This window comes from Amphiura filiformis, chromosome 16, assembly GCF_039555335.1.
Source record: "Amphiura filiformis chromosome 16, Afil_fr2py, whole genome shotgun sequence".
NCBI lineage: Eukaryota > Metazoa > Echinodermata > Ophiuroidea > Amphilepidida > Amphiuridae > Amphiura > Amphiura filiformis.
Window position 1 is genome coordinate 9,762,872 of NC_092643.1, and position 11,479 is coordinate 9,774,350.

The 11,479-nt window shown below is 35.1% G+C and overlaps 1 protein-coding gene across 1 annotated transcript in view; it reads left to right on the forward strand.

Moving 5' to 3' along the window:
• The window catches only part of LOC140135520 (WD repeat and SOCS box-containing protein 1-like), a 32,858-nt gene extending 22,862 nt beyond the window's left edge, over nucleotides 1-9,996 (forward strand). Inside the window, exons 6-9 of the mRNA XM_072157055.1 lie at nucleotides 2,592-2,767; nucleotides 6,629-6,742; nucleotides 8,648-8,758; nucleotides 9,394-9,996. Of these exons, the coding sequence (XP_072013156.1) occupies nucleotides 2,592-2,767; nucleotides 6,629-6,742; nucleotides 8,648-8,758; nucleotides 9,394-9,589 (597 nt within the window). The 3' untranslated portion in view covers nucleotides 9,590-9,996. The remainder of the gene's footprint in view (nucleotides 1-2,591; nucleotides 2,768-6,628; nucleotides 6,743-8,647; nucleotides 8,759-9,393) is intronic.
• The last annotated feature ends 1,483 nt before the right edge of the window (nucleotides 9,997-11,479 follow it).

Here is an 11,479-nt window from a genome sequence, read left to right on the forward strand (position 1 = left end):
ACAGTCAGCTTTTATGTGAAGATATCAGTGATTCTTCCTCTGATGATGTCAGGGATTGGTCAACATGTTTGTGTAATGATATGTTGATTCTTTTCCTTTCATGTTAGGGAGTGGCGATCATTGTTGTTGACATCCTTCAGTACATTTCATTTTACCTGCTATGTATATATCTCACATATATTTACAGCATATAAGAGGTTCAAAATGTCAGTATTATTATTATTACCTCATCAAAAATTAGATCAAATTAATGCAAATTACATGTACCTATGACCAACTTCTCCCTTCCTTAATGTGATACTAACATCCCCAAGATACACAGGACTACCTATCGTACAAGGAAAATATGATTTTATGCAGAAACACCAGTGATATATAGCAGCTTTTGTGTGTACATGGTGGATCTTGTAAACTGTGGACATACATTACTACAACAGTTCTGGATCACAAATCAAACAGCATCAAATTGATTTTGAAGCATATGGACCAGGGAAGTATCTATTTTACTGTGCCATCCAGGGACCAGGGAAGTAGTAGGGATGTAGCACATCCCTACAGGAACAACACTGACAACTTAAAAGCCAAAAAATAAATAAATAATTGTTTGCTTGTCCTCCATCGACCAACCCTACATGAACTAGTATTTGAAAAATTCTGGAAAAAAAGTTAAATTTACTCCAGACAAAAGAATACCAACACTAATTCCAGAAACAGGTTTTAACATCCTGAAAAGTTTTTTAGCAGTATCTTCATGAATAATGTGGTATTAGGTGGTACTATACCCCTTGATAAATTTGTGATTATTTTAACATACTAGTAACAAAAGTTATGTAGATTATGCGGGCAAGTTACTTCACTGGAATTTCAGTGACTCGAGACGAGCGGTACCGCTAGAATGTACCTCATTTCTTTAAAACATATATAATGAACCACTTGTCTTGAATCACTGAAATTTCAGTGAAGTAATTGGATTCCTTGCCCCTATAATAATTTTAATATACGTAACGTTTATTACCAATGTGTTGTTATTTTTTGAGAAAAATGCAAAATCAGTCACAAAATTTATCAGGGGGTGTAGTACCACCTTAAATGAGCGTGTTTATTATTTTTTTTGTGTAGGCCTACATGTTTTGGCAATGACATTAAAAAATCCAATCAATCGACCCTATCTTCCACAGGTTGATGAGGACAACCAAACTTTTTTTATTTTGCTTTGTGAAGATCGTGCTGGACATGAGCTGTAGGAAGAAACGAGAGAAGGATGACCGAAACCATGGATAGATCCCGCAGAAAAATCTAATCACTTCAGTATTTATATGATATTACCTGTGACTAATTCCAGAATTCCACTAACACTGGTCATAAGTACATGTATTACAAGTGCATTGAATTTATTTTGAAACAACTTATTTCAAACAAATTTGAATTATTTTCAGATGCAAAATTTATTTTTCAGATAATATGCTTGGTATGAGAAATGCTCCTATATGCTGTGTTGTACACCATGAGATGTAAAACAAAAAAAATATTAGAAAAAAAGCACTGAAATTTATGATACAGAGAGAGGCAAAAGCACTTTTATTATTAACTTTTGTGATGTTTAGAAGCCAAAAAATAATTTCTTGCCAATTAATTGTGCAGATGCATTTTTTTCTCAGAAGGAATGTATATTTCAAGTTCATTAAGGATTGTAGATTCATTTGAAAATTCACTTTTGCCAAACACACTACCAAATGTTGAACAATCAGCACTAGTAACTGATGGTATGATGGGTATTAATCAGTTCAAGACTTCTGAAGAATCTAAAAACACTTTGGCTACATGTTTCTATAGCAAAATTCTGCGCTACAAAAATGTTGTAAACATTTTTTGTTGTAATTATTTAGGCCTACCTGTGAATTGTTTTATTTCCCACTATTTTGTTTTCTCTATTTCTAAAACAATTTCAACCAACTTGAGTACTTATACCAAGTATTAATTATAATAAAAGACTAGTGATATGTCCAATTTGTCAAAAAATGAAGAATATAAATAACAAGTACTTTGCCTCTCATTATCTAGGATGTGTCCTAACTCCCAAGAGCCTTATCGGTTGTGGCATGCTTACTTTGTTAATCTGAAATTACTTCCTTCAAGGCAGTTTGAAATCTACCCAATTTGAAACTACCTTGAATGAAGTATTCATAGTTCCCAAAGTAAACATCCAAGTGAATGTTTCATAAAGGTGAACATTCTTAATTACAAAATTTTTAAAATGACCTTTTCTTGTACAGGTTATGAAATCAGATTTAATTAATGACCTTGCTTTCCAGAAAATCTTTACAAAATTTTAAATTGGCCAGTTAAATGTTTACGTCTCATGGTGTACTTGTCTATGTGAGCCTTTTGCATTGCAACATAACATCTCTCTCTGCAACAGAGCGCACAGGGAACGGGTGTAAAGTACTGAATTCACTTTTGCACACATTTCTATAACTAACAGAATTTACAGCAGACAAACGCCCCCCACTTTTCCACCAAAAAATAAACACAAAAACAAAGCAACCTATATTAACCTTGTCTTGTCAAAATTCTCTCCTTAATCTATTCAGGCAATTCTATGGGACATGACATCTTCTATCACCTTAATCCATCGACTTATCGGCCATCATCATGATATCGTCGGCTGTCATTTTTCAACGGATGGCGCTCTTCTCGCTACGGCTTCGTGGGACGCCAGAGTGTGCGTATGGGATCCGTACACTGGAGAGGTTTTGCAACAACTACAGTACGTTCCAAGTTAGATGAACCACTTGAGGCATTATTCTAATCAATTGTGTATCTGTTTGTACCATTTATTTTTTGCACTCTCTTTACTCTTGCCAGAATATCATACCTTTTTCAGATATTTAATTTATGTTCCATTTCCAGACGGATGCTTTGATGGTTGTAAAAAGAGCGTGTATGTGTATGAAGTCTTTTAAAGATGCACAGGTCTGGATGTGTAAGCGTAATTAGGATTGTAGCCTTGCAGTCTGGACAACAAAAGTAACGTAAAGGGCTGGAAGCGCAACACAAACCAGTTAGAAGTTGGGTGGCAACTTCTTATGCATAGGCATACAATTGTACCAAAAAAAAAGGATTCCCATTCTTGCTTAATTTCACAAGGAAATATAAATGCTAAGCTTTTAAATAATTCCATCTACAGAATTCTTTCAAGGCTTGACAGTATCCCTGCGTTGTGAGTGTGGACTAGGACAGCTTTAGGTGCACATGCTGCGGAGTCCCTACTTACTCCGAATTCGAACTGGGGCCCTGCAGGTGGAAGCACCGTGTAAAGGATGGACAGGTCCACTAACTCGCCTTTTGTGATGATTGGCGCAGTGAATACCTGGCAATTAAGCCTGATTACAATCTCTTGGTGACCAAAATTATACAGCATATTTGTTTCATGTGGCAACAACAACATTTTAAGATATTTACTTAAGGAGATGTTGTTGGTACTATGTTAATTCTATAAATAAATTAAATCCAAGATTCAATCATTTAGTGACCCATGTATTCAGATCTTACAATGTATTTGCAACCAATGTTTACTTGGGACTTCATTCTGTTATTTAATCACAACCCCTTGTTGCAAAAGCAATATTGTGGGTCATTTCATGCTATTTTAGGCAAAGTTTCATCATTCACCCACATTTCCACAGATTTTGAGTTGATAATTTTGTGATGGTCATTATATGATGGCCACCATGTAAATTCTTTCTCTGTGAATGCAGCATATTACTCTAGATTCCACGACCTTTGTGAAATTAAGCAAGAAATGGGATTTCCTGTTTTGGACTTGATGCACTGAAAGGTATACTTAATGTTTCCATTACAGTTAAAACAATGTCGACAAGAGACTTTTACAGATGCCACATTTTCCAGATGCCACATTTTCAGGTTTAAGCTAGAACACGTTTTGTTTTCAGCCTTTTGGGAGGGCTTTTTAGCTTGAATTCACACACTTTTTCAGGCTGTTCTAACCAGTTACAGAATTTTGAAACTGAATGTCATCCTTGAAGAGAGTACAAATACACCTGGTTTTGCTTTTAAATCTTTATGTAGAAAATGATTGGTTTCAATGAAGTTAATTTAGAGAATCACTACTAATTCAAAGAATCACCCCCTTTGCTGCAAACAGGATGTTTGATATATAATTTAATATTTAACAGCCCAACAAATAAATCAACAACAACCAAAACAAAGAAAAACCAAAAAATTAAAGTATCAAAAAGGATGTAATTTTGATCTTCTTATGTATACCTTTTCATGTGCATGTAGTCTTAAGATGTGTTTTTCAGGACCATCAGAACAGATCGTAGGCCTATTTATGATAAATGGTTTTTTTTGTTAGGCTAAACTGTTAAATGCAACATACATACAGTCACATTAAGTAGTGTGCTACATGTAATCACACACACTGTGTGTGTCTATATGGTATGTTGCATTCAGTAGTTGGCCTGATGTGTCTATGTATGTATCTAAGTTTACAAGCAATGCTATGATGCTATTTTTCAATTTCATATTATATGATGAATTTCATTCATATCATTTTATCTTTTTAATCAAATACAAAATAATATTTCGCGCACTTTTTGCCTTTAATAAATGTATAAAAAGTCCAATGGTGTGATGTATTATCTTGTCTGTATTTGCAAAGAAACATCGCATGAGCAATTATTGATAAGTAAAATTGACGCACATAGCATTGCCTTGACCTGGCTGTGTACACAAAGGCATATGATTACAATTTGAAATTTGTAACACCATGTCTTTTGAACACCTGCTAAAATTTTATATTTTCCAAAATTTATGAAAAATGATAAATGAGTGGCATAGATCGTCAAAAAAACTTTTTTTAAAAGATCTGTTTACCACCGCACTTGAAAATAAGGATACTAAAGTACAATGTAATTGGTATAACTTCCAAGTTTGAAATTAAGAAGAGTGGAAAACCTAGGTCCTAATTAGTCATGTATTTTGCAACTACATGTACGTAGTTGATTCTGATTGAGAAGGACCAGGAACAGGCTATTGTGAGCAATTTGCCGTAACATTTTCTCAAAGATATTTGTGAAAATTAACGGTAGTGTAATAAACCTGACAGCGTATGAAGTAGATATTTCATACAGGGCTCAAATATTATACAAATTTGTTACAAAAACTGCATGTATCTGGCGTTCATCCAAGTGAGAAGATGCAGTTTGTTTATGGTTTTACTATGATATCGCTTCAAAATAAGGCTAAATAAATTATCAGAGCCACAAGCTAACAAGTTAACGGTCAGGGTTTCATTACAGCCGGCCCGGCATAGCCCACAACAAACTATAAATAAACTATAAATAACTGGCAAACCACAGGTCACGTGTAAAAGCATGCAAATTATTTAATCACACACCCGTTACTGTGTGTGGCTGCAGTTGTGTGCTTGACCATAATAGATATTGTTTGTAGGGATTCTACAATATCTATGATTGGAGTAGATTATTAAAAATGATCTATTACATGTAGTATATCATATGACTCTTTGTGGTATACAAATATCCAGGTACCACAATAAATGTGCAGTTGGCTTGCTGGCCAAGAGCCAAGTGGGGCATCAAAGGGCAAAATATACTGTGTAACCATGCATGAGAAAATAATTGGACAATAATAGAGAAAGGCTAATGTATGTAGAAAGGAAGATAGATAGTGAATCTGACTAGGTCAAAAGGAAATATTATATAATGCTGCCCTTGGTTATCAAAACAAAATAAAATAAATGTACAGACATCATTTAACCCTATAAACCTTGTCCTGGATGTGACCTGAAAAAGTCTTAATAATAATTAGGCTTAATTATTTAGGCTTAATGATAATTTTTCAAACAGGAAATATCAAAATTGGGATTGGGATGGGTTTTAATTACACAGGAGAGTTTTCCTGTGTCAATTGGGGAAATCCAAATTTGATCATGCATGGTTACACATTTATGGGAACTTTGAAATTCTACCCTATATTCTGGCACAATATTAGCATGGTTTTCCTTCTACTTAAATATCAATGTTCATGTATAATATGCAAACTACTCTGTCCCATATATCTATATTTAATACTTTCCTTTTAAAATATGTAAATTGGACCCTGGCAACATGCCTTGTTGTCTGCATATGAGTTATTGTTGTTGAGAATGACCCCACATCATTGCTAGATATTCGCAGCAAAAATGTGCCGCCCAGAATTTTGACTGCGAAGACTGTCATCAGGAGCAATTCGGTGACGGAGCAAGCTTTACCAGAGTTGACAAGGAGTATACTACAGCCAGCAGCATGAACAGACCTAAAATTCTCTTTCTAGCTGTAGTCCAATTTGTTTATTTCTTTTTTTTTTTGGAATTTACTATTTTTATTTTTTTGGGTCTGCATGTCCTAACCGCAATCTGTATAATATATGAATAGAATAGCATTTTTGATAATATGAATAGAATAACGTTCTCATGTTATCAGATTGAGAATGAAAAAAAAAGGATCTTTTTTTTAAAAATAGTAACATAGCTCTTTCCCCACAGGTCATGCACATTCCCAGATGTTGACATATCCTTCCGATATTTTCTTTCCATTTATAGCCATGTCTTTCCACCTTTGCCAACTGTGTTTGCCGGTGGTGCTAATAACAACTTTGTGAGAGGTGTGGCTTTCTCGCCGGATGGCAGTCACATTGCTACTGTTTGCGACGACAAGTAAGTTTCAAAATTATTTCAAATTTTTATTTGCATGACATGATTGAAAAGGGGGCGATTAGATGCAGTTAAGATTTCACTCATTTTATGCACTTACTTGACCATGTAGGCGCAATTTACAAAGCTCATTTTCTCTAAACAGGCATGAGAATTTTCAGGCTTTCGCTTGAATTCAGGCAATTTTGTTGTCCAAATTTATGCATTTTTATTTCTTTTTAGCCTGTTATGGCCGAATGCACACGCTTTTGCTGGCAGTTTAAAAAAAAACATTCTTACGCCTGTTGGAAACAACTGAATAAATTCATATGGCTTCATTCTAAACATAATGGAACTTAAACAAAATCAAGATCCTTGATGTGGCATTCAGATTCAACCGATTTTGGTAAATGAGTGATAGATAATTCTGATGGCAGTGCAAAATCAATAATGCAAACATTGACTGAAAAGAAAATGCTCAGACATTGTTCACACCTTTCATGCCCTTCCTTGAAGTACCTTTGGACAGTGATATTTTTATCAGGTAGCTTTAAGTTGGCACCCTCTCAAATATTAATTTGTCTACCAGTTAACAACATTGGAATATAAATTATTGGAAACGGTCCAAGTAGTCACAAGACATGCAGACAAAATGATATTATTTTATATCACATTTATCTCAAGATGAATTGTGATAACATATTTGAAGTGGTAAACACTACTATAAAAGAAAGAACATACCCACCCTCTAAATAAATGTCTTATTCTTTTATAAAATTTGGCCGCCTTTTGACCAAAACAGATTCAATATTATAAAGTGATAACATGATGATGGGACTTGTTTCTGATAAGCACTGATAATGTTACTTTAGAGGATGCTACTCTTTCATGAACACTACACCTGAAAATAAGGGTTTATAAGAATTTTTGGAATTACCGGCAAAACTTCCAAAGTTAAACACAGTGTATTTGATTTAAACATATGGTGTGGAGTACAATTGAATGAGTTGTTATGATTATAACTATTGGTACCGGTATCAAAAGTTCTTGTTCATTCTGTTTGGTTTCAATACAACTTGCTGCTGCTACATTGCACAAGTAAACAACATTAAGTTGATTTAGTAGATTGTTATTTCAGAAGAGGTACCCTGGATATACTGTAAAAGTAGAAATTTTCGCGAGGTTTTTATTTTCGCGAATTTCGCGAGTGGACATAAAATCGCGAAAATAAAAACTCGCGAAAATAACCTTTTGCATTAGGTGTCTATTGTATCAATATCAAAACCGCGAAATTTAATACTCGCGCAATTGACAAAATCTTCAAAATCGCGAAAATATCTTCTCGCGAAAATATTGACTTTTACAGTATTTGAAACGTGGGCGGGGTGCTGAACTTGTGACACTTCCTTCTTTGAGGCTAAGGAAGTTGACAAATCATAGGAAGTTATTTGACACTTCTTGAGTTACGATAACTTACTCACCCTATTAATGATAACGCTGTTTGTCTTGACATTCAGCAGACCTGAAGTTATATAAGTATCAAAACAAAACAAGCAATAGTGAAAAATGAGTCATTTTGACAAATATCATTATTTTTGTGTTCAGGATAATATTTGCAATGAAAGCTGTCAAACAATATAGTAAGAGCAAAACTTAAACCAAAAAACTGTTCTTACAAGATGAGGGAGGGTAACTCCACATTTTCTTGATTTGTGAGACTAGATAGATGAGAATTATGTGGTTTAACTTTATGGTAGAAACAAGGGGAGCACTTTGCCATTCACATTTGTCATTTTGCTTCATTTCAAATGAGATTTAATTTAGCTGTTTTCTATTCCCAATTACTCGGTTTCAGTCCACACCCATTCAATAATTGTTGTTATTGCAAATTACATGACTGAGATTTTGTCTACTTTTCTTTTTATCCAGGTATGTACGATTTTGGTCATTATGGGAGACGTCTGATCCAGAAGTTGTATACCCATTAGAGAATGCCTTAGCATGCACATACAGCCCTGATGGAGCGGTGCTAGCTGCAGGGTAAGTAGTCCCAGGGATGGAGTCGCTATATGCCTTACAAACTTAAATTTAAAGTGCATGCTTCTTTGCTTTTGAGTGCAGTGTGTTGTGCTGATAGCGTGCAGGGGTAGAAATAAGGGATCATTCTCTGATAGCCCAGAAGGAAATTCAGTAGCACAAGAGAAAAGACGTTGCGTTCGCAAAACTAATTGAACCAAGCGTTCACCGATTATTCAGTTAGGGCCTAAGTAACACATAATTTGTGAACACATTCTTTTTGTCTTACTCCATTACACAAACGCACAATTTACTTAAATTGTCATGCATGTGCAATTTAAACATAGCAGTGAGTATCAATAGCCCGATAGGCTACACAGGCTTAAAATCGAATAGCCCAACTGAAAATTTAATAGCATTGGCTATCAGGCTATCACTTATTTCGCTTTTAAGTCTTCAGCTAAAAAAGCTTCATTCTCTACTAATGGTCAAATTACAAGAAAATCTCTAAACAGTGTTCAATAGCCAAAGGGAGAAGGCAAATACATGTTTTGAGGATTCAGAGAAAAGCTTTTTCTGAAAAAAAATTTGTGCATGAAAGTGATATGAGATATACCACTTAAATGCGGCTTACATCTTTGTGCACATTTTTCTTACAGAACTCGATGTGGTCAAGTCAAGTTCCTGGAGGCGCCAATGAAAGTGAATAAGTTGCAGCACATGTGTCGCCTCTCCATCCGGAGAATGGTACAAGACACCAGAGAGCTACCAGGTTTACGCGGATACCTGCCTGGTGAGATGCTGCGTTATTTGGCTTACAAGGATATCTACACAGAGTATGAAGAGGAAGTGTGAGACTATGGACCACAATGGCCTCATCCCAATGTCATAGTTCAATAACCTCAATTAAAGGGGGGTAACCCTATTGGTTTTGGATATGGATTGTCTTTAAAATTACATAATAATATCAAATATCGCCTCCTTTATGCTGCTTTGTGAAAAAACGAGAGCATTTTCAGCGTAAATGTGAATAAATAGCCAAATTTGCAATCCAATACCTTGGTATACGTGAATTGCATTCTGGGCAGGCAATGACGAATGCTGACATGCTGTACAATGCCCGGCCCGTATTGAACGGAAAATGTTTTTATTTTCGTACCGTTTCAGAAAAAAAGGAAACAAAATATATTTCCCCTTGCAATATGTACATTTCAAATGAATATAAAAAAGTTTGGGTAAAATGGAGAGGAAAAAAAACCTTCCGAGACCGGGTTTTGAACCGGGTACATCTCAAGTAAAAAACAAACGCGCTAGTCAATTGAGCTATTCAGCACACCACGCTAACTCTAGCCGCTTTTAATAACTATATACGGCAAACCGTCTCCTCAGCAGTTAGTGTGGTTCGCTTTTTCACAGAATGTGTATGACGCGAAACCAAAGTAGCTGTTGCGGTGACTGATATTTCGCTCATAATTCCCTCCCAGAATTCCAAAGTATTTACCATTGTTTACAAACTGGTATACCTGTAAAAACCGCTGTGATTCATGATTTCTCCGAAATACATCGACTTGGAGCGTCAAATTTCAGGATAGTAATGAGAAAAATAGTATCTATTATGTGATACCAAAACCTCATCAACAATGAAAAAAATCGGGGATGATGCTGTCGATCGGGTTACGGACCTTTAAACAATCATAGTGCAAAATTTGACCTAAAGTTGCAAAGAATGAGTTTTTGTACCCAATTTTTCAAAGGTCATTCAATGAATATGCAAATTGGGGTTAAAGAACTGTGCCTTGATAGATGAGCATGTTGTGGATCCTAGTGTGATGTCCAAGCAAGAAAAACTTGAAAAAGTGGAATGTTTTGCAGCTGGAGGTCAAATGATGTTGGGCATACAAGAAAGTGTGCACATCGTAATGCAATCAGTGATGCCTTGATGAATTTTTTGTCGGAATTAGAACTTTTTGTGTAGAAATGGAAAAAGTGTCAAATTAGTAGAAAGGGTTCTTTATCATATCCTAAATACTCTGAAATATTGTAATTCCTATCATTATGAGGAATCTTTATCTACTGATATGAATTATGAATGATCCTGATATACTTTGATCAGCTCGTAATCGGTGGGAATTATTAGGCTTTTACCACTACGCCGAAAAGTAGACCCGCATCAAGAGTGATATAGTTGATCTGTCTGCTCTATATTTTGTGTGTTAAAGAATGTAGACAAAGTATAGGACTTCAGTTAATCATTTGTAATACTTTTGGCGAGATGTCACAAGACAATTCCGCAAATAAAATATATTGATATTAATCTGTGATGTTATAAGGCCTGCCGATTACGAGCTGATCAAACTATAATTCCGTTTCAAGAGGATGTCACACTGTCAATGCAAGTGAACCGATAAGCCTTATTCTTTGTAAAGCTATAATGTGCTTTTGCCACTTTGTGTTTTTAATCTTTCTACACCCAACACGCTTCTAATTTGAATCCCATAGCTTCATTTCCAGCATTCTTTGTATAATGCTGGATTTAACTAAAATCAGCAAATTATTGTGACTAGTTATGCAATCTAGAAACAAATATTTGTGCCCACACACATTTTCATTAAGTAGATACAGATAAGGTTTTTCACCCTATAATTAGCAGCCTGAATAACACTGTTAGTTGTCCAGTATGTGTTAACTGACCCCAGGTAACTGACCTTAAATTACACATACAACTGTATTCCATACTTAATTAAA